The sequence below is a fragment of the Schistocerca serialis genome, chromosome 7 (genome assembly GCF_023864345.2).
Source record: "Schistocerca serialis cubense isolate TAMUIC-IGC-003099 chromosome 7, iqSchSeri2.2, whole genome shotgun sequence".
Lineage (NCBI taxonomy): Eukaryota > Metazoa > Arthropoda > Insecta > Orthoptera > Acrididae > Schistocerca > Schistocerca serialis.
The window spans coordinates 612644098-612668456 of record NC_064644.1 but is presented as its reverse complement, the minus strand read 5'-3'; the positions used below and the strand labels follow the sequence as shown (position 1 = coordinate 612668456).

General features: G+C 39.7%; 1 protein-coding gene and 1 non-coding gene across 2 annotated transcripts in view; one reads left to right on the top strand and one right to left on the bottom strand.

Annotated features, from left to right (window-relative positions):
- The window catches only part of LOC126413295 (uncharacterized), a 640882-nt gene that overhangs the window by 106521 nt on the left and 510002 nt on the right, over positions 1-24359 (bottom strand). The window contains exon 23 of the mRNA XM_050083195.1: positions 14357-14523. Within this exon, the coding sequence (XP_049939152.1) occupies positions 14357-14523 (167 nt within the window). The remainder of the gene's footprint in view (positions 1-14356; positions 14524-24359) is intronic.
- Positions 9371-9444, top strand: Trnat-ugu (transfer RNA threonine (anticodon UGU)). The gene has a single exon. It is a non-coding gene; the product is annotated as a tRNA-Thr (tRNA).

Genomic DNA, 24359 nt, shown 5'->3' with positions numbered 1-24359 from the left:
CAACAGTAATGGAGAGAATCTAGACTAGAGGGACTCTCTAAGGTTTTAAACTTGATAGTGAATAAAATGGCCTTCAAGCATTTGCAAAGGAAGCAAAAGATGGGACATCACTCAACCACCTCTTGGGAGAATTACAGACAGACCATGTAGCCAGCTGGAGGAAATATATAGACAGACCCAGAATGTAAAAGTGTTAGCCTAAGGGATGCAAATTTAGATTCAGACCACTACCTCTCAAAATAAAACCAACATTTCAACCCAAGACCACTAAGAAAACCAAATCATTCAAGCTTATTAACTTTGATTTACAGAAACTTTCAAATTGTCATCACTTGACACAGGAATTGGAAGCACTGGAATGTAAAACTGAGACTAACAGAGGGATGACCTAATGAAGTTACAACTCCATTGTTACAGCTCCATTGCTAAAATACAAGAAACATCCCTGGTGGACAACAACCTGTGATGAAGCAGTGATATGGACAGTGATGAAGTGGTGATGTGGAGAGAGACAGAGTGGCTGAAAAAGAACTTGAAAAAGACATATGACAACAAGGATAAGTTCATAGAGCAACATAAATCAGCTGTCAGGACCATCAGGCAAGTACAACTGAAGCCGCAAATGACCAATTAACACAGTTGGATGAAGTCTTCAAGAAGACCAATACCAGTACCAGAAATTTCTTAAGAAGCTTTAAAAACCCTGGCCATTATAGCCACCAACTTTGCATTTCAGAGGACCAGACAGAAAGAGAGCTGACTATAGACAATTGCCATCTGACCAATTGCTTTGAGTATCTCCTTACCTGTGAACCACCTGATACATTCTATACTTATGAAGATAACATCAAGCAATCAAACTTTAAATCAGCGAACAAAGAAGAAATGATAGATATGATCCAGTTCCTTTGAAAACAACAAAGCATATGTGGATTATTCAACACCAACTGAATCATGGAAGCAAGCTACAGATAAGACAGTAAGCAAGTTGATGGGGATACTACAAAATGTTTGTGAGACTGAAACATTACCTAGTGATTGGACTTCTGCTTTTATCCATCCCTTGCATAAGAAAGAAGACGTAACTGACATTAATAATTATGGACAGAGCTCGCTGATACCTGCTGCATGTGATATTTTCCCTACCACTGATGATTCTGAAAAGAACACTTTTGTACTGAACATAATACTACTTAATTTAAAGTCAATGCTATGACAGCTGACAATGACTGGTAAAAAGTATGCTGTTGTCTTTTATTTTTATTTTAAGAAGACGTATGATTCAAGTGATACATCAACTCTCATGAGAAACCTACAGGAACTAGGGCTGGATCAGGAGACAGATAATTTTTTCCAACAGATTTCAAACAACATCAGATGCCGAGTAAAGTTTGAAGGAACATTTTCAAGAATTTCTGAAATCAAGACAGGAGTAAGACATGCAAATAGTCACCCCCCTGTCCTCTTTAATATTGCACTACTAAAGGCAATAAGAGAGTTTTGAAAGGAGTTAAGTAGACAGGGACTTCCAAATGTTTTTTCCATGGAGCACACCGCATCTGGAACAGGAGAAGTAAAAAAAAAAAAAAAAACCCACACACACACACATCAAGCTTAAATACCTGGGAGAATGACTGAAACCTAATCTTGCCAGGAAAAAAGCATTATCAACTCAAGTAAACAAGCTGGAACTGGCATACTAAATGACCAAGAGAACGTATAACAAAAAGTGTACCCTCTCTATCACCAAAATAAAGCACTATCAACAGTTATCTGTCCTGAAGTCCTAAATGCTTCAGAGTGCCAATTATTTAACATGATGGTTTCACAAAGAGAAACTTTGAATCCAAGAGAGAAAGATAATGAGGAAGATACTGGGATCAGTCGAGAAACATAATCAGTATAAAAGATGACCAGACCAGGAGCTTTGCAAGTAATGTGCAAAAATCATGGACATGGATAGGATGAGACTTCTAGCCTTGTATGAACATATCTACAGGATACTGAACGGCTGGCGAAAGAGGAAGATCAAGTCAGCAAGTAAACAGAAGCGATAAAAGATCTATAGGAACTGGAAGGTACAGAAAGAGATTTGAGAGAGCAGATATTTATCAAGAGAATTCTTAACCAAATGAGGTTCGAAGACAAACCATCAAGAGAGTAGACTGGTGCTCTGTGGACAAAAGAGAGGAAGGAATGACACAGTTATAAGATGCACAACTAGTGGGTCGACATCAAAACCCACTCCAAACACAATAGTTGAACTTCATGGTCCTCAGTTGGCCAACACGAAAAAACAAAAAAAGTTCAAATGTGTGTGAATTTCTAAGGACCCAAACTGCTGAGGTCATCAATCCCTAGACTTACACACCACATAAACTAACTTATACTAAGAACAACACAAACACCCATGCCTGAGGGAAGACTTGAACCTCTGGCAGGAGGGGCCGTGCAATCTGTGACATGGTGCCTCAAACTGTGCAGCCACTCTGCTCACTGAACGAAACAACAACAACAACAACAGTAATAATATCAGGGTCAATCAAAAACTTTGCATGCAAAGGCTGTACAGTTCAGAATTGGTATGCCAATCAAGCAAAATCACTGTGAGCACTAAGGCAATCATCCCACCAATGTACTGGTTTGAAGATATCTGTTTGGTAAAACACAGTGTCCTGCTGCATGAAGAAGTCTGTAACTGCCTACTGCACATCCTCATCTGACAGGAATCTTGGACCCTTCGAGGTCTTTTTAAGTCCCTGAAGGCATGAGAATCAATTGGGGAGAAATTAGGACTATAGGGTAGTTGCTCAAGTGTCTCTCACATGAGTTGGTGTTAACTTCTGCATTATGAAATTTTCAGTATGGGGATGTGCATTATAATGACCAGCATGGAACTTCGTGCACCATTCCACAATGGTTGTTTTCAACACATTCTTCATTCAACAATGGATGTCCACTACTGTTTGTCCTCTGGCAAACAAGAGATGAAGAACACCACATTGGTTCTATTTTGATGCATTTGATAGTAATGTTGCCACAGTTCACATTTCTGCAATTACTGCACACCCGTCAAAAAGACACAAATGCCACATTAATCGCTTGCCTATATGTTGGTCCTTATATACCCCATCGGATTAGCACTACACTGCATATATGCTGCAGCAACACTTATAATAATAATAAAGTTTGCAAAAAAGTATTAAGAAAAAATAGTACATGGAATTTGTAATGCTGTGCATATGAAAATTAGACTCTGTTAATACCCCAAACCTCAAATAATGGAGGCAAGAACTGAATGTTTAATAATATGACAACCGAAATACACATACATTCCTGAAAAGTAAAAGCAGCTACATTATCCGTTGTGATTAATTCCACATGTACTCTTTAGAACTAGTCCTATTACCCAGTGTATTCCAAAACTCATGAAACAGTTGATGTAAGAACAATGTAGGCTTCATGTAGGATGATGATGAAACAAGTAACAATATAGGTGTACTGAAACATTTCAACTTAATACATTAGAGGATAGATGACAATTCTTTGCTGATAAAGATCACTGTAGGAAGGAAGCAATGATGTTTAACTGTATCTCAAAATAAATTAAAGACAAGCATACACAAATGTTCAGAAAAACTTAAACAAAAGGAATTACCAAAATAGGATTATAACTACGTAAAATGCAATGTGGGTTATGATTTGCAACTGGTTAAAGGTGTCAAGCAAATCTGTACAATTTCCCTGGCTCTCATCAAATATTAGTCTGGGTATTGTTAAGTTACAGAAGTCTTGTATTACCATCATCCAAGGAAACTACCCTGACATTTTTTTACTGTCTGATTTATATTTACAGGAGAAAGTATGACACCTAATACACAACTTCCTCAAAGTATTATTAACTAAACTATGAAAAAAGTGGAAACACCAAAACCCAGATTTGTTAAAAACTTTTACTCAGATCTAATAATCAAGGATGAAAACTGTGATTTATTTCCTGGAAGTAGAGGTATAATATTTTAACTTTGCGCAGCTGTTTGCTTTTGATAAACACCTGGGTAACCGCACCAACTACATAATGTACAGGGCTATTACAAATGATTGAAGCGATTTCATAAATTCACTGTAGCTCCATTCATTGACATATGGTCACGACACACTACAGGCACGTAGAAAAACTCATAAAGTTTTGTTCGGCTGAAGCCGCACTTCACGTTTTTGCCGCCAGAGCGCTCGAGAGCGCAGTGAGACAAAATGGCGACATGAGCTGAGAAAACATATGTCGTGCTTGAAATGCACTCACATCAGTCAGTCATAACAATGCAACGACGCTTCAGGACGAAGTTCAACAAAGACCCACCAACTGCTAACTCCATTCGGTGATGGTATGCGCAGTTTAAAGCTTCTTGATGCCTCTGTAAGGGGAAATCAACGGGTCAGCCTGCAGTGAGCAAAGAAACGGTTGAATGCGTGCGGGCAAGTTTCACGTGTAGCCCGCGGAAGTTGACGAATAAAGCAAGCAGGGAGCTAAACGTACCACAGCCGACGGTTTGGAAAATCTTACGGAAAAGACTAAAGCAGAAGCCTTACCGTTTACAATTGCTACAAGCCGTGACACCCGATGACAAAGTCAAACGCTTTGAATTTTCGGCGCAGTTGCAACAGCTCATGGAAGAGGATGCGTTCAGTGCGAAACTTGTTTTCAGTGATGAAGCAACATTTTTTCTTAATGGTGAAGTGAACAGACACAATGTGCGAATCTGGGCGGTAGAGAATCCTCATGTATTTGTGCAGCAAATTCGCAATTCACCAAAAGTTAACGTGTTTTGTGCAATCTCATGGTTTAAAGTTTACGGCACCTTTTTCTTCTGCGAAAAAAACGTTACAGGATACGTGTATCTGGACATGCTGGAAAATTGGCTCATGCCACAACTGAAGACCGACAGCGCCGACTTCATCTTTCAACAGGATGGTGCTCCACCGCACTTCCATCATGATGTTCGGCATTTCTTAAACAGGAGATTGGAAAACCGATGGATCGGTCGTGGTGGAGATCATGATCAGCAATTCATGTCATGGCTTCCACGCTCTCCTGACTTAACCTCATGTGATTTCTTTCTGTGGTGTTATGTGAAAGATTCAGTGTTTAAACCTCCTCTACCAAGAAATGTGCCAGAAATGCTAGCTCGCATCAACGATGCTTTTGAACTCATCATTGATGGGGACATGCTGCGCCGAGTGTGCGAGGAACTTGATTATCGGCTTGATGTCTGCCGAATCACTAAAGGGGCACATATCGAACATTTGTGAATGCCTAAAAAGACTTTTTGAGTTTTTGTATGTGTGTGCAAAGCATTGTGAAAATATCTCAAATAATAAAGTTATTGTAGAGCTGTGAAATTGCTTCAATCATTTGTAATAACCTTGTACATGTTCACACAGTTCGGAATACAACTCTATTGCATGAACACTGGCTTACACCATATCATTTGCATAAGCTACATGCACACTTTATCTATAGAAACACACACACACACACACACACACACACACACACACACACACACACACACACACAAAGAGAACACACATACTCATTCTCTGAGGCCTTTCTGTGGATTGTGGCTTATGCTGCTGGTTTTTTTTTTCCAAGGCTTTCACAGTAAGGACCTTCTTCAGACAGTTTACAAACAAATATTTGGTGTTATGTTGTTGTAATCCAAGATGCCTTCCCAAGTCATTGCTAACAAAGCACCGAGTCACAAAAAATTGTCAATAGTATTTGCTACCTACTATGTCAAAAACTCATTCTTATCCTCTGCAAGGGTTCAGATAATCTTTCACTAAGACCTGAAATGATTCATTTCTTCCCAGGATTCTTTCAGGACCCTAAAAGATAGTATTTTTTGGTCTCCTAACCAAGCTTTGTGTATTGTGCATCACATGGCAGTGAATAATCTGTTAAGTGCAAATTACCAGTTCCAACCCAAACCACATGTTCCAACATGTTTGTTTCTTCTTTTCAACAACCTGTACGTTCTGCTTTCAAAGCACCCATTGAACATGTCATTTCTATGGTGCATCTACATCTACACACTAAGGGCAACAGTCACTTATTGTACTGTCTAAAATTTATGACTGTTCCACTTCCCCCAGACACCTTGCTACTTACCACTGATGCCCACCCTACATATTAATATACCCCACATATGCAGGGTGTAAAAAAACATTTTATACAATATTTTACAAAGTTTAGAGAGCTTTAACAGAAACACTTTCTTTACAAAATATAAAATATCACAGGTGTACCCTTTTCCCGTTAAAGACCCATGAAGGTTCCAAAGCTAGTGATCTTCAGAATGTTCAGACTGTCATGTGATAAATATTGTTTTATAGATGTTGCTGAAAATGTCATCTGTTTGCATTAATGCACAACTGGCATCTGCATGCTAATGACTGTCTAGCATACTCAAAACAACCAGGTGTTTCACAAATAATATCTTCAGCCAAGGAGCAACCAGGACTTCTGGAGTGTCTATCAGTGTCTCATACCCAAACATTTCATCTCTGCTGAGAGATAAAGTTAGGTATTTAGATAAAAGCTCCTTTATTTGTTCCATTTTTTATGACTGAATTAAATTTGATATTGTTGCCACTTAGAAAGGCAATGAAAAATCAAGAAGACTTGTTCTGTTAAAAAGTGCAGTTAGTTTCTCTGCTTTAATAGTGTATGCTGCTTTCTGTTCACTAAATATTAATGTGTGTAATATGACTGTTTATTTTACTCCTACAGTGGTTATAGGCCCAGGAATGTTAATAAAGAAACAGGCAACTGTATTAGTGTCAATTAGCCAATCTAAACATTGCATTTGTGGGAAAGATGAGACATTTGCTGAAACTGTCCAAGTATTTTTGTGTGATGCATTTATAAAATGTTAACTGATGCTGTATTTGTGAATTTCAAGTGAAAGAAAACATTTTCCTTTAAGAACAGTAGGACAATATGTGAAATATATAGAGCTGACGGTGAACGGACACAGTACTGACGAACAAAATGGAGAGAATTACACCTGTTGGTCATACAAAATGAAAATGATACTAATAGACACTGATTTGTGAATAAAATTTAGCAAATACCAAACAATCCAAGAAGATCTTCAAGAATTATATGCTCCAAAGGACAGCCTGTGTCACACTGTGTAACTTATACAGAAATTATATTTCCTACAAATGAAAAATCATGAATCTATGGAAAATATTCTATGACTTATAAAATAAAGTGCAGCTGATCTAACAAAACTGAAGATAGAGTTCTAACAATGACTATTCTATGTGAACCTCCAGACGAATGGGATGCAGTAGTTACAGTTTTGTGAAATTGTCCATATAATGATTTCAAGAGTGCTACAACTGAATGGTGTTTGCTTGCTGAAGATGCCAGGTGTCATGACTATAATGAAAATGAACATTCTGCAATGTCCTTGATATCAGCAGTTAAAGGTGCTGGAAAGCACCATTTACTGAACAACGTGAGAAGAGACGGTAACAAAATAAGAAACATGCAACACAAAAATCATACTTTTGTTTGTTACAACTATCACAAACTTGTTCACATGTCCAGAAATTGCTCTGAAAAAAGGAATTTTAAAAGATAGTAAAAGAAACAAGGTGCTGTTAGTAAAAATGTTACATTGAATAGAGACAATTGGATACTGGATTCTAGAGCAACTCAGCACACAGTTCCAAAAGAAAATTATTTTTCAGTTGTTGATAAAAAATATTTTAGTTGGAAACCTAACTCTATGTGATATCAGAGAAACCAAAGCTGTGGAGAAGGTTAATGTGAGAGCAAAGATAATTATCAGCAAAGAGCCTGCCCACTACACATTCTACCTGCCTTCTGCACTCCTGCTTCTTTCTCTCTCTTGTCCATTTCCTCCTCCCCCCTCCCTCTCTGCCCATCCCCTCCTTCCCACCTCTTTGTACATATCTTCCTCCCCCTCTCTCTGTCCATCTCCTCACCCTCTCTGTCTGTTTTCTTCCTTTCTCTCACTTTCCACCTCATCATCCCCCTATGTCCTTCCTCTCCTCCCCATTTCTGTCCATCTTCTCCTCTCCCTTTCTCTGTCCACCTCACCCTCCCCAATCTCTCATTATCCATCTTCTCCTCCAATCTCTATCTCTGATCAACTGTGCCCATCCACACATGAAGCCTTTGCAAGGCATGCCAATACTACACACACAAAACACACACTACCCTCACTATCTGTCCATATCTGTCCTCCCTCTATCTCCCAGACCTCTATCCATCTGTCTCCTCCTGTGTCCTACTCTCCCAACCTACTTCCTCCTGCCCCCCCCCCCCCCAAATCTCTCTGCCCTTCTCCTTTTCCCACAATCTCTCTGTCTACCCCCATTTCTCTATCATCCCCTCTCTTCCTATCCGTTCTCCCCTGTCCTCCCTCCTCCATCTAAACCTTCCTCTGCCCATCCCATCCTTCTACAAGCCGTGTCCATCCACAGCAAAACAGGTTGATGATACTCCCACACAACACGCATGTTGTGCAGGACTGCCTACATTCCAGGTACTAAACCAACACGTTTTTGCCCATATCTCAGCTCCTATGCGATGTTGGAGGTACTAACCACCAGAGTACTGACACCCATTTTTTAACCTTCATGCAGGACATACATATACACATGCTGCTGTATGTATATTTATATATAATATGAAGACATGAGCAGATGATACAAGTTCAATAAATATACTGAGAAACAGTGGATTTAACACAAAATCACCAGATCTTTGGCATTGTGAAATGACACGTCAGTAAGAGTGCAATCAACAATCTGATGTAAAAGGATGCAGTCCTGGGATGAGACTGTGAAAAAGGTGAAATAAATCTGTGCGATGGCTATCTGATGAGTAAACTGACGCAAGGTCTATATGAAGATGGTATCTGTTCTCGAAAGAACAGATACCGTTGACGACTGTGCAGCTTCTCTAGAATGAAATGATTATTAAATCAAAACCCTTAGCTGCTGACAGGTGTTGGCAGCTAAGGGTTTTGATTTAATTATCATTTCATTCTAGACAAGCTGTACAGTCATCAATGGTATCTGTTCTTTCGGGAACAGATACCATCTTCATACAGATAAAGGCTACCCGGACACTGATCTTCTTCTGTGTGAATGCGCACGCTTTGCCTGAATTCTTACGGGATTCGTCCACTCAGTCTGGCACGAGTAATGAGTGAATGGGCAAATATCTATTAGAAACACTATGAATGTAGGCTATGGACAGTTGGGAATGTGGGTCTCATGGGAAGTGTGCAAGGGATAAGTCCCTGCAGTCGCGCTATCCTCTGTTCCCTTGGTGGCTCAGATGGATAGAGCGTCTGCCATGTAAGCAGGAGGTCCCAGGTTCGAGTCCTGGTCAGGGGACACATTTTCAGCTGTCCCCATTGATGTATACCAACAACACCTGTCAGCAGCTAAGGGCTTTGATTTAATTATCATTTGACACAAGGTCTGTTTCTGAAAACTGTATCACAAAATTCAAAGGAATGAACAACCAATTTAGAGCTTGTTCATAGTGATCTCATGGGACCTACTGATGTTCCAAGTTTGGGAGGCAATAGATCTTTAATTAAACATCATGAATGATGCAAGCAGATACATATTTGTATATTTCTTCACAAATAAGTAAGATGTATTTGAAGAATTCAAGAAATGGTTGACTCCAATGGGAAATCAAATCAGTAAATACTTCAAAGAGAATCTGCACTCATGATGGCCTACCATTCTGTTCGCACAAATAGTTGCAGTTCTGTAAGTCTTAAGAAATTTGGCATAAAGTAACTATGATATATACACTACAGAAAAATGATATATCTGAATGCCTCAATACAAGATTATTGAATATGTAAGCTCACAGTTGCTAGGAAGAAAGTTACTAAATATTTCTTGGGATGAGATGGTGTACACCAATGGCACACATAAGAAATCATGTAACAAATAGGCAAAATCTCAATTGAAATAGAGGACAGAAAGACTTTATTGAACTGTGCAATGATGGGGCACTACCAGTTTCAAGTATTGATGCTGCGAAGAAGTAAATAGAACATTTGAGCACTAAAGAGGAATTTTGTGGATTTTCAGATCAGGAGGAGAATTTGGAAAAAATGTTTCTATTAATTGAAGGTTATAGGGAAACAGTGGAACACACTGTAACTTTGCAACAATGTTGCACACTAAAAGAAAGAATATAACAAAAGGAAAAATGAGACTAACTAAATGTCATCCAGTGATGCTTTGTTCAAAAGAGAAAGCTTATACTGAAGATGCACAAACAAATTATGTGTGAGGAAGGTACAATGAACCACTATTGTGTCATGCAACATTTAATTCTGATAAGATACTGAATGGATAGTTGCAATGATTGAAGGCATTAACTCCTTGGTGTATTGGGATGCATGGGAATTGGTCAAGCTATCATCTGGTGTAACTACAGTAAGGACAGATGGAAATTGAAAAAGAAGACAATTGGTGAGAAATCAATCTTTAAAGCTTGTTTAGTCACAAAGTACAAGGCATAGACGATAATGAGATTTATGTTCCTGTTTCAAATTTTGAAATAACTTGTTTACTGCTAGCAGTTAGTGTTGCGAAAAAGTGGCATATCAATCAGTATGATGTGAAGAGTGCATATTGCATAGCCAATTAAAGGAAAATATAACAACAAAACACTCAATTATTGACAGAATTATTTAACTGGGTAGATAAAAAGTCTACTCAGCAAGCAGTGGCAGAACACACACATAAAAGACGGTTGTAATTGGCAAGCTTTGCGAGCCAGTGACTCCTTCTTCATGCAGAAGGGTTGAAGGGGAAGGAAGAGGGGTGAAGGAAAAGGACTGGAGAAGTCTAGGAAAAGGGGTAGATTTTGGGAAAGTCACCCACAACTGCGGGTTAGGGGAGACTTACCATACAGGATGAGAAGGAAATGCAAAAGGTAAAAAATCTTTGAGATTGTTGTTTTAAAATCAAGCACATGAGCTTGCATCACACATGTTAGAAGTGAAATTTGAAAACAACAAATATGGAAAAATTAATCATTCTCAGAGGTAGTATGTGAATTAACAACTTGGCAGAGAATGTTAAGGGAGCCAAGGAACTAGTGGATACTAAACCAAATTTCCTTGATGCGACGTGTGATAATGAAGTAAAAAAAGCTTCCATATAGTGAGCTTATTGGTAGATTCCCTTACCTTCCACAAACGCCTTGACCAGACATAGCTTTCTTGGTGCCAAAGTTCTCAAAATATTGTTCAAAATGTAATGTGAATCATAGGAATGCAGCAAAAAGGGTTCTTATGTAAGTGAAGGAAACAGCACATTACAAATTAAAATATTATCCCATTGGTCAAATACTTGTAACATTTGCTGATGATAATTGGGCTACTTGTATAGATGCTCATAAAAGTAGTACTGGATATGTGATAATATTGGTGGGATTTCCAATATAGTATAAGAGTATGAAATGAAATTGCATTGAGCATGATAGAAACAGCAGTAGCCTGCACAAAGGAGGTAGTATGGATGAGAGAGTTACAAAGAAGCTTGACCTGAAAGAAATGATTGGATAGTCAACACTTGTGCAGTGTGATATTCAAGTAACAATTATACACTCCAAGAATCATAGAGATAAATCAAGAACAAAACATATTTCCACCAAGCAACATTTCATCTGAGAGAAAGTAACTGATGGTACATGTTACATTCAGTACATTTCAAAGGATAAAAATAAAAGCAGAATTCTTAACAAAACCACTAAAACAGAATATTTGTGAATATCAATGTGATAAAATGTTACACAATGAGACAGTTGAAAATGATACACATGATTACAGTTTACTTTTCGATAATAGCTCTTATATGTTCTGCTTTTGTGAACAGATTTTCTTTAACAATGCTGTTACTTAAAATGGCAATGAAAAGTGAAAAAGCTTCTGTTTTCTTAAAAGTGTATTTAGTTTCTCTCTTTTATTGGTGTTTCTTTCAATAAATATTTGTGTGTTTAACACAACTGTTCATTCTATTCCACCAATCTCACTCAACAAAAAGAATTCTATAACAGTGAGGTCAGGAGAATGTAGTGGCCATGGTACTGGTCCATTCCTCCAATCCAACAATTGGGGAAATTGCTTCACATTTGAAGGTCAGATATATAAAGAGATCACTGTAATGGCCATAGGAACCAGTGTGCAACACTTGGAGGGTATGTACTTGGAATTTCTGACACTCTATCTCCTGTGTGATTTTGATACAATGAGGATATTCTTATTATAGGAACCAATTGTGAAACTGAACTGTTGGGGATCTTGGAGTCTCTTAGCTTAATTTCAGTAAAGGCCAACTCCATATTACAGCACACAATGAGCCAACCAACATAAAGTAATATCACATCCAGCTCTAGCATTATTGACTCTTCTGAAAAATTACAAAGGAGTGAACCTCTCATTACTGTCCTGTGCCCATACAGACTGCAATAACCAACTTCTTTGGCACAGTTATGATATTGTTGACATAATGCACAGAACTGAAGTGCACTCTACCTAACATCCTATTTAGACTGCCTAGAAGAGCTTCCCTACCCCTTTCCCACAAACAAACCTCTATAACAAGCTGGTCAGAACCTACGTTTTTATTAAATTCTTTGTTGCAAATTCTAAGTTCCTAGAAATCTGACTTCCTAAACCTTCTTATATTTTGAGATCCACCTATTCCTGTTATCCTCCTCCTCCTTTTCCTCCATCTTTTCTTTCCTTGCACAGGGTTAACAGGTCTAACAAGTTTCTTCCACTTTTCCTGATCCAGCCTGTCATACGCTGTCAGTTGTTTTTCCATCTGTTCCTCTCAGATGCAGTCCATCCACCTCTGCTGCAGCTTTATTCTTTCTGTGAAGTCTTCTGTGCACTTAAACAACTTTTACAGTTTCTTGGATTTTCTTAAATGGAACTCAATCCATTCTGCTGACTCCTCACATGTACCTCAACATCTTCATCTCAAATACATCTAGCTCATTCCACTGGTTCTCCACTGTGGCCCATGTCCCCATTCCATGCAATAATGCTGGCCTTACAAGTCATCCCCTTGACTTTGAAATTTATAATTTTGACACGATATTTCAGGCATCCTTTTCTAATTCCTCTATCCTCTTTGCACTCTGTGATCTATCTCAGAATCCAAATTTCTATTACTTGCCACAGTCGATTAAGATATCTGAAGTGCCCTACCCTCTTCAGGCTTTCCCCATTCATTAGGGCTGTCACCTTCCTCATTTCTGAGGATTAAATACTCTATTTACCTTCTGGTTATTTTAAGTCCATGTCTTCCAGTGCTTACCTCCAGTCTTCCAGTTTGTACTCCTAATCATTTTTACTGTAGCTAAATAGCATGAAGCAAGGGGCTTGATCTCAAATTCCTCCTGATGGGGCATTGATAACCAGATCACAGTTGCAGGGACTGAGCGGAGATCTCTGATACAAGACTATGCAAATTGGTATCCACTCTGTCATGCCAATGCTCCTTCTTATCCTTGTTCCTGCATTTTCATATATATCTTGTACAGGACATAATACAACTCTGGTATTATCTCCAAATTTGTTGCCAAGGCACTCTATTACATGTTTTCTCTAGATTTATAAAGACCTCATGTAATTTATGAGTCTTCAATTGTTGTTTTTCTAAAAGCTGGTAGAGTGTGAAGATTGCTTATGCTGTCCCTTTTCCTGGCATAAATTCAAACTGTTACTCTCCTACTGATGTTTTCCTATTATCTTCCCCTAGACTTTCATGGCAAAGGCACCAATTCAATTATGCTTTAATCATAAATGTGTTGTTGATTGTGTGTGTGTGTGTGTGTGTGTGTGTGTGTGTGTGTGTGTGTGTGTGTACAATGCATCACCAATTGTTTTATATTTCTTGTCATAACTTCTAAAGTTAATGAATAAGAGCATTTTAATCAGCTTATTAAATATAATTTGGTATAAGAGGTATCACAGAAAAGAGAAATCATTAAAAATGTATTTTATGGTGATTTAAAGTGGACAAGAGCACTGGGCATAGCAACTAGGTATGCAACCTCAAAGAGATGGTATTTCTGATTCTTTCCTGCATTTTTTGATGCCCACAACATTATGCTTTGAAAATCTCTTCCCTCGTCCAACTTCTGTTCCATCACAAATTTTCTCAGTACTTTGTTGATACAAAAATTATAATAGCATTTTATGGTAAACTTTACTGAACATTTCTCCTTATATTTCTCTTGCTTAGACATAATACAAAATTTTACCTTGTTGCAAAAAGCACTGCCAGATCATCCAAAGCAGAGTTTAGATTTTGTTGCAACTCTTTTAAAATGTTGGCTGCATCTTCTTCAAGTTTTTCACCTCCCATTGATTCAAACATTTTTTCTAGTTGTACACGCAGTTGCTGTATGTTATTCATCAGTATGCAAGCCTGCAAAACAGATATGTTGAAAAATTTAACTACTATCACCATGCTCATTAATTTTAACTAAAATAATAACAAAATTACTATAAGTTTCTTTACGATTGTGCCTGCAGTGAAATATATATCTCAAGAGGACATTGTAAATAAAGTTCCAGTATCACTGCTTAAAACATTTATTGAGTATTACAACAGCTGTTTTGCAAGATTTCCATTTTCAGGTACAACTACATTGTCCTGATGTATATATAAGACCTACTGTGACTGTACCTGGTGACTCTTTTAGTTATATTTCATGTGACATTCTAAAATATCAAATTCAAGTTGATTTTGTGCTGTTTTATACAGTGTGGCATAATATTTTGATATAATACTGTAGATATTTCCTGTAATTTTTGACAGTTCACACAACAGATGTTTTATTTTATGTAGTAACAGAATATATATTTATTTTTTATTTTTATTTTATATTTACTATGTAAATATGAAACATCTATGGCATGAGCCATAAAAATCACAGGATATATCTGCAATATTATATCAAAATATTATGGCAAACTGTATAAAATGGTACAAAATTGATATGAAATCAATATTTTAGAATTTCACTTGCAATTTAACTAAAACATTCATCACGTACAGATGTTATATATACACACATATATACATGTTATATATACATCGGGACAATGTAGACATCCTTGAAAATGGAATTCTTCTGAAACAGCTGTCATAACACTCAGTAAATGTCTTAAGCACTGATATGGGAACTTTACTTACAAAATTACAGTAATTGAAACATAAAAAGTTTCTTCCCTTGGTCACTGATTGTTGTTCTTGTTGTTGTTGTTCTGGTCTTCAGTCCTGAGACTGGTTTGATGCAGCTCTCCATGCTACCCTATGCTGTGCAAGCTTCTTCATCTCCCAGTACTTACTGCAACCTAATTAATGTATTCATCTCGTGGTCTCCCTCTACGATTTTTACCCTCCACACTGCCCTCCAATGCGAAATTTGTGATTCCTTGATGCCTCAGAACATGTCCTACTAACTGGTCCCTTCAATTGTAAAGTTGTGCCACAAACTCCTCTTCTCCCCAATTCTATTCAATACTTCATCATTAGTTATGTGATCTACCCATCTAATCTTCAGCATTCTCCTGTAGCACCACATTTCGAAAGTTTCTATTCTCTTCTTGTCCAAACTATTTATCATCCACGTTTCACTTCCATACATGGCTACACTCCATACAAATACTTTCAGAAACGACTTCCTGACACTTAAATCTATACTCGATGTTAAGAAATTTCTCTTCTTCAGAACGCTCTCCTTGCCATTGCCAGTCTACATTTTATATCTTCTCTACTTCGACCATCATCAGTTATTTTGCTCCCCAAATAGCAAAACTCCTTTACTACTTTAAGTGCCTCATTTCCTAATCTAATTCCCTCAGCATCACCTGACTTAATTCAACTACATTCCATTATCCTCGTTTTGCTTTTGTTGATGTTTATCTTATACCCTCCTTTCATGACACTGTTCATTCCATTCAACAGCTCTTCCAAGTCCTTTGCTGTCTCTGATAGAATTACAATGTCATCGGCGAACCTCAAAGTTTTTATTTCTTCTCCATGGATTGTAACACATACTCTGAATTTTTCTTTTGTTTCCTTTACTCCTTGCTCCATATACAGATTGAATAACATCAGGGGGAGGCTACAACCCTGTCTCACTCCCTTCCCAACCACTGATAGCCCATATGAAATAAGCTGAAACATACACCAATCAGTATCTTTATGAGAGAAATTCATTTTTAACTACTTGAAATGCCAAACCTCCACTCATGATCATACACTAAACAAAGTAACTAAATAATAAGCTTAGAGTTGTCAATGGGCACACATAAAAAGAAAACTTGCTAGTTATCATAATAATTATTTGTTGAATTTGAAATGCAACAGTGACAATAACAAACGTAATTGTTGGTTTCAAATTAATGATATCAATATAATAGAGGGAAACATTCCACGCGGGAAAAATATATTTAAAAACAAAGATGATGTGACTTACCATATGTCTGCTTGTGTCTGTACATGTGTGGATGGATATGTGTGTGTGTGTGTGTGTGCGAGTGTATACCTGTCCTTTTTTTCCCCTAAGGTAAGTCTTTTCGCTCCCAGGATTGGAATGACTCCTTACCCTCTCCCTTAAAACCCACTTCCTTTCGTCTTTCCCTCTCCTTCCCTCTTTCCTGATGAGGCAACAGTTTGTTGCGAAAGCTTGAATTTTGTGTGTATGTATGTGTCTGTTTGTGTTTCTATTGACCTGCCAGCGCTTTCGTATGGTAAGTCACATCATCTGCAGCCATTGAAATTGAGCATGTCATGCTCAGCTACATGTTGTGACACTGGTTATTTAGTTCATTCTGCACAACAGTTTGGCAGTGGCAATTCATCCTGATGGACAGCTGGTTGATAGTCATGTGACATAAAACACTGTGAAATGTTTGCATATGATATGGCTGCTTTCACAGTTGTCAGAGCTTTCGAGGGGGTAGGATAAGCTTGTGATAGGACTTCAATAGGAAGTGCTGGGTGGGTAGATTGTGTAGGTCTTGTAACTTGGTCTTTCACAGGGATATGATCCCTGTGGTGAGGATTTAGCAGTGGAAATGGGAGTGGTATACGGATGGACTAGGATATTTTGTAGGTTGGGCAGATGATGAAACACCACTTCATGTGGGGGAGGAAGGGCCTTGGATAAGCTATCCCTCATTTCAGGGTATGACAAGAGATAATCAAAGCCCTGACGAAGAATCTGATTCAGCTGTTTGAGTCCAGGATGGTACTGGGTGATTAGGAGGCATTTCTTCATAGCTGTTTCTCGTGGGTGGTGCAAGGACTGGGGGTCGTTGGCACAGGAAATACAGGAAATGTTTGTTTTTGTGGACTAGGTCCGGTGGGGGGGGTAATGTAATGCTTGTTTGTCAAGGCCGTCGTGAAACCATCAGCATAGCTGGGTAAGGGAGTTTTCATCCCTGCAGATACATTGTCCATGGGTGGCTACACTATACTGGGTTGGTGGGCGGGGGGAGGGGGAGGGGGGTGTTAGTATGGAAGAGATGGCAGTTGTGAAAATGGTGGTTACTAAATTTAACCAGGACAGAGGTGTGGATGGAGCAATCAGAGAGGAGGTGGTAAACGTCCAGGACGATGGCACGTTAGGTTGATGAAGCACAGATGAAGTGAATGGGAGAGTAGGCATTAAGTTTGTCAAGGAATGAGGATAGGGTGACTTGTCCCTGAGTCCACATCATGAAAATATAAGTGAACCTAAACCAGACTAAAGGTTGGGAGCTTTGGCAGGTTAGGGATGTTTACTCCAGATGGCCCGTAAACAAGCTGGCACAAGAGAATGGCATGAAGGTGCCCATGGCTGTGACACAGATTCGTTTGTAACATTCCCTTCAAATGGAAAGCAATTGTGTCACTTTATAGTTGGTAAGGTGAATAAGGAGTGAGGTGTGGGTTTGGAGTCTGAAGGACATTGAGAGACGTAGTGTTCGATAGTGGCAATGCCATGGGCATGAGGATTGTTGGAGTATAGGGAGGTGGTATCAACAGCAATGAGTGGAGATCCAGGAGGTAAGGCATTGGGGTGGTGGAGAGTCAGTGAAGGAGTTGCTTAGTATCTTTGACATAGAAGGCTAGGTTCTGGGCAGTTCTTTGGAGGTGCTTGTCACCAAGAGAGGAAATTCTTTCAGTGGGAACACAACAGCCAGCTGTAATGGGATGTACAGGATTGTAGTGTTTGTAGATTTTGAGGAGCATGCAGAAGATGGTTGTGGGGGATGTCATTGGGGTGAGGATGGAGATGGACTCAGGGAAAGGTTTCTGGGAAGTGCCTATGGAGCATTTGTCTGCAGGGAGGACAAATAGGTCAGGATCCGATTTCAGGTTGTGTAAGGCTGTCCTTTCTTCCACTGAAAAGTTAGTGTTCTTATGAAGTGACCTCAGGAAGGATGTTGACGCCAAGTTGGAGGTAAAATTATTTATGGCACTTTTATTTTCACAAGTCCATCTTGATCACAGATTTCTTTACACTTTATTACAGGAAAAAGCCAATAGAACCAGAGGGCAAGAAGTTTATGGTTGTCATTCAATGGTGTGTTTTCTGACAGAATTGCACAAGACTTCAGAAAAATGAAAATAAAAATTGGGTTTCAAAAGAAAGGTACACTTGCTCGTAAGTTACGGCACAAAGTTGGCAATGACAGCAATAAATATATGGGATCTGGTGTTTATAAGATTAGCTGCCAGGACTCATAGATTTTACATTGGTCAGACAGGAAGAAATTTCCATACTCATTTTAGAGAACATATGTATAGTCAAAATAAGAGCACTTTTGGTACACATTTGGACAGAGAAAGACATTCGGTAGGACATATAGACAGTAATATGAAAGTGTTGCATAGGACGTCAAAGTGACAGTTAATGAATCTGCTCAAAGAAATGGAGATTTATGTGCACAGAAAACAACAACCGGAATTACTGCTGAATGGACAGAAATAGTTTAACCTGAATGCTTACTTTTATATATTCAGAGACCCACTAGTTTGAATAGCATGGAGCACCCCAGCAGATTGGCGTGTGCCAGCCACCAGCAATGAGGAGACTGGGTCATCCTCCGCTAGCTCAGCCAAGGAAAACCAGGAAGCCATGACATATTCACCATCGATACCGCATTCTAATATAATATTGATTATAGATTTTCTATTTTTAATTAAGGGGCACTACTTTATTAATTGTATTATGATTACATTCACTGTTAACTGATCTCTTAAGTATAGAAGATTTTGTGACTTTTTTATTTTATACTTTTTATACTGGCATTCATAAAAGATTGTATGTTACCTAACCAGGCTAAGGGCTGTATTGTATAGTATTTGTGCTTTTTATGGATTTCAAGTATGATTCCAATTTCACATATAGTATATCAGCATATAAATATGTTTTTAATGTCAGATGCTGATTTAACCAAAGAAAAATTTTAACTAAAGACAGTGCATACTGCATTTTAATCTTTATATTGGAGACTCTGGTTTATTATGTACTCTAGCTAAAGTGCCCTCTGCTGGCATTAGGTTCTTGTATAAATACCTGACGCAATCTGAGTATTATCAGCACGTACCATGTACTCGCATGTTGAACTTGACAACGATTTTTTATCAGAATATTTTAATGGTATGTATGGCTGATATACATGGCTAGAAATATTTTATATTTTTATATTTCATGCATCATTAATACTGTATAGATATAAAAACAAAGATGAGGTGACTTACCGAACAAAAGCACTGGCAGGTCGATAGACACACAAACAAACACAAACATACACACAAAATTCAAGCTTTCGCAACAAACTGTTGCCTCATTAGGAAAGAGGGAAGGAGAGGGGAAGACGAAAGGAAGTGGGTTTTAAGGGAGAGGGTAAGGAGTCATTCCAATCCCGGGAGCGGAAAGACTTACCTTAGGGGGAAGAAAGGACAGGTATACACTCGTACACACGCACATATCCATCCACACATACAGACACAAGCAGACATATTTGCTGTCTGTCTGCTTGTGTCTGTATGGTGGGTCGTTCCGCTTCCGGGATTGGAATGACTCCTTGCCCTCTCCCTTGGGACCCACATCCTTTCGTTTTTCCCTCTCCTTCCCTCTTTCCTGATGAGGCAACAGTTTGTTGCGAAAGCTTGAATTTTGTGTGTATGTTTGTGTTTGTTTGTGTGTCTATCGACCTGCCAGCACGTCGACAGACACACAAACAAACACAAACACACACACAAAATTCAAGCTCCCGCAACAAACTGCTGCCCCACCAGGAAAGAGGGAAGGAGAGGGAAAAACGAAAGGATGTGGGTCCCAAGGGAGAGGGCAAGGAGTCATTCCAATCCCGGAAGCGGAACGACCCACCCTAGGGGGAAAAAAGGACAGGCACACACACGCACACACACTCACATCCATCCACACATACACAGACACAAGCAGACATTTGTAAAGGCAAAGAGTTTGGGCAGAGATGTCAGACGAGGTGGAAGTAAAGAGGCAAAGATGTTGTTGAAAGACAGGTGAGGTATGAGTGGCGGCAACTTGAAATTAGCGGAGATTGAGGCCTGGTGGATAACGGGAAGAGAGGATATATTGAAGAGCAAGTTCCCCTCTCCGGAGTTCGGATAGGTTGGTGTTAGTGGGAAGTATCCAGATAACCCGGACGGTGTAACACTGTGCCAAGATGTGCTGGCCGTGCACCAAGGCATGTTTAGCCACAAGTTGATCCTCATTACCAACAAACACTGTCTGCCTGTGTCCATTCATGCTAATGGACAGTTTGTTGCTGGTCATTCCCACATAGAATGCGTCACAGTGTAGGCAGGTCAGTTGGTAAATCACATGGGTGCTTTCACACGTGGCTCTGCCTTTGATCGTGTACACCTTCCGGGTTACAGGACTGGAGTAGGTGGTGGTGGGAGGGTGCATGGGACAGGTTTTACACCGGGGGCAGTTACAAGGGTAGGAGCCAGAGGGTAGGGAAGGTGGTTAGGGGATTTCATAGGGATGAACTAAGAGGTTACGAAGGTTAGGTGGATGGCGGAAAGACACTCTTGGTGGAGTGGGGAGGATTTCATGAAGGATGGATCTCATTTCAGGGCAGGATTTGAGGAAGTCGTATCCCTGCTGGAGAGCCACATTCAGAGTCTGATCCAGTCCCGGAAAGTATCCTGTCACAAGTGGGGCACTTTTGTGTTTCTTCTGTGGGAGGTTCTGGGTTTGAGAGGATGAGGAAGTGGCTCTGGTTATTTGCTTCTGTACCAGGTCGGGAGGGTAGTTGCAGGATGCGAAAGCTGTTGTCAGGTTGTTGGTGTAATGGTTCAGGGATTCCGGACTGGAGCAGATTCGTTTGCCACGAAGACCTAGGCTGTAGGGAAGGGACCGTTTGATGTGGAATGGGTGGCAGCTGTCATAATGGAGGTACTGTTGCTTGTTGGTGGGTTTGATGTGGACGGATGGGGGAGAGGGTGGGGAGTCGTTCCGGTCCTGGGGGCGGAGGGACTTGCCTTGGAGGGAGGGAGGGACGGGTGTACACTCACGCGCACACACATATCCATCCAAACAGAATGACTCCTTACCCTCTCCCTTAAAACCCACATCCTTTCATCTTTCCCTCTCCTTCCCTCTTTCCTGATGAGACAACAGTTTGTTGTGAAAGCTTGAATTTTGTGTGTATGTTTGTGTTTGTTTGTGTGTCTATCGACGTGCCAGCGCTTTCGTTTGGTAAGTCACATCATCTTTGTTTTTAGGTATATTTTTCCCATGTGGAATGTTTCCCTCTATTAATTCAAATTATTTAATTGGATGGATAAAAAAATCTGCTCACCAAGTGGCAGCAGAACACACACATGGAAGACAGTTGTCTTCATCAGTCTTTCCTTCTCATCTTGTATGGTAAGTCTCCCCTGACTCCCAGTTCTGGGTGAATTTCCCAAACTCTAACCCTTTTCCTAGACCTCTCCAGTCCCCTTCCTTCACTCTTCTTCCTTCCCCTTCAGCCCTTCTCCCTGAACAAGGAGCCCCTGGCTCCTAACACTTGCCACTCACAACAGTCTTTGATGTGTATGTTCTGCAGACATTTGGTGAGTAGATTTTTTATCTATCCAATTAAATAATTTTATCAATAATTGATTGTTTTCAAAGTTGGCAGTATGGAGTTCCTGGAAGGTGACCAGGAGATGGTTAGGTGTGAAGCAGGGACTGTCATGGCTGGATGGTGGTATGGTATGGGAGAGACAGGGTTCAATTTTGGTATTATGGTGACTTTGTTCGAGGGATTGGTGGCAAAAAAGTGTTTCCACTGTACGCTTTGGAAAAAAGGGAGTATGTCTTTGGCAAGGTTGGAAAAGTTAACAACAGTGTTTTGGGTTTGCTTGGGTTCTAGATTTAATGGAGTGTTGGAACACAGTTTGGCGGCTGTGCTAAATTTAAAAGGTCACTAAGAGCTATGAGGGTTGGACGAGGTGGTTCGCTGTGACCAGGATGATGTTGACAGATAGTGCTGCCTTGATATGGGAATAGGATGCCAACAGGTTGGACAATCTATGGAGGTGGTGTCTGGAATGCTCCTCTAGGTGTTGGAGTGCAAGGGTTTCGATCTTGGTGATGTCGTGTATGTAGCAAGGATTGCACAATAACAGCATCTTGTGGAGGGAATACAAGTGGTTCTGGGATGCTTGTGCCATGGAAAGGTATTGGTGCAGTACCCAGTTTATGGGGGACAGGGACTGGCAATGTCTAAAGAGGTGATTGTCATTATATGGGATCCAGAAAACGGTACATTTAAGAAACAGGATGTGGGAATGGATTTTGACCAGGGAAAGGGTTATTTCTTTGAATAGTGCAGTGAGATGGAGCAGGTGTTCATTGGGGTAGGGATGGTATTAAGGAAATGGGAAATAGTGTGTGAAATAAATGAGTAAAAACTTTAGGTGGTTATAAGTGGAACTGCCCCCCATGAACCATGGACCTTGCCGTTGGTGGGGAGGCTTGCGTGCCTCAGCGATACAGATAGCCGTACTGTAGGTGCAACCACAACGGAGGGGTATCTGTTGAGAGGCCAGACAAACGTGTGGTTCCTGAAGAGGGGCAGCAGCCTTTTCAGTAGTTGCAAGGGCAACAGTCTGGATGATTGACTGATCTGGCCTTGTAACAATAACCAAAACGGCCTTGCTGTGCTGGTACTGCGAACGGCTGAAAGCAAGGGGAAACTACAGCCGTAATTTTTCCCGAGGGTATGCAGCTTTACTGTATGATTACATGATGATGGCGACCTCTTGGGTAAAATATTCCGGAGGTAAAATAGTCCCCCATTCGGATCTCCGGGCGGGGACTACTCAAGAGGATGTCGTTATCAGGAGAAAGAAAACTGGCGTTCTAGGGATCGGAGCGTGGAATGTCAGATCCCTTAATCGGGCAGGTAGGTTAGAAAATTTAAAAATGGAAATGGATAGGTTGAAGTTAGATATAGTGGGAATTAGTGAAGTTCGGTGGCAGGAGGAACAAGACTTCTGGTCAGGTGACTACAGGGTTATAAACACAAAATCAAATAGGGGGAATGCAGGAGTAGGTTTAATAATGAATAGGAAAATAGGAATGCGAGTAACCTACTACAAACAGCATAGTGAACGCATTATTGTGGCCAAGATAGATACGAAGCCCACACCTACTACAGTAGTACAAGTTTATATGCCAACTAGCTCTGCAGATGACGAAGAAATTGAAGAAATGTATGATGAAATAAAAGAAATTATTCAGATTGTGAAGGGAGACGAAAATTTAATAGTCATGGGTGACTGGAATTCGAGTGTAGGAAAAGGGAGAGAAGGAAACATAGTAGGTGAATATGGATTGGGGGACAGAAATGAAAGAGGAAGCTGCCTGGTAGAATTTTGCACAGAGCACAAAACAATCATAACTAACACTTGGTTTAAGAATCATGAAAGAAGGTTGTATACATGGAAGAACCCTGGAGATACTAAAAGGTATCAGATAGATTATATAATGGTAAGACAGAGATTTAGGAACCAGGTTTTAAATTGTAAGACATTTCCAGGGGCAGATGTGGACTCTGACCACAATCTATTGGTTATGACCTGTAGATTAAAACTGAAGAAACTGCAAAAAGGTAGGAATTTAAGGAGATGGGACCTGGATAAACTGAAAGAACCAGAGGTTGTACAGAGATTCAGGGAGAGCATAAGGGAGCAATTGATAGGAATGGAGGAAATAAATA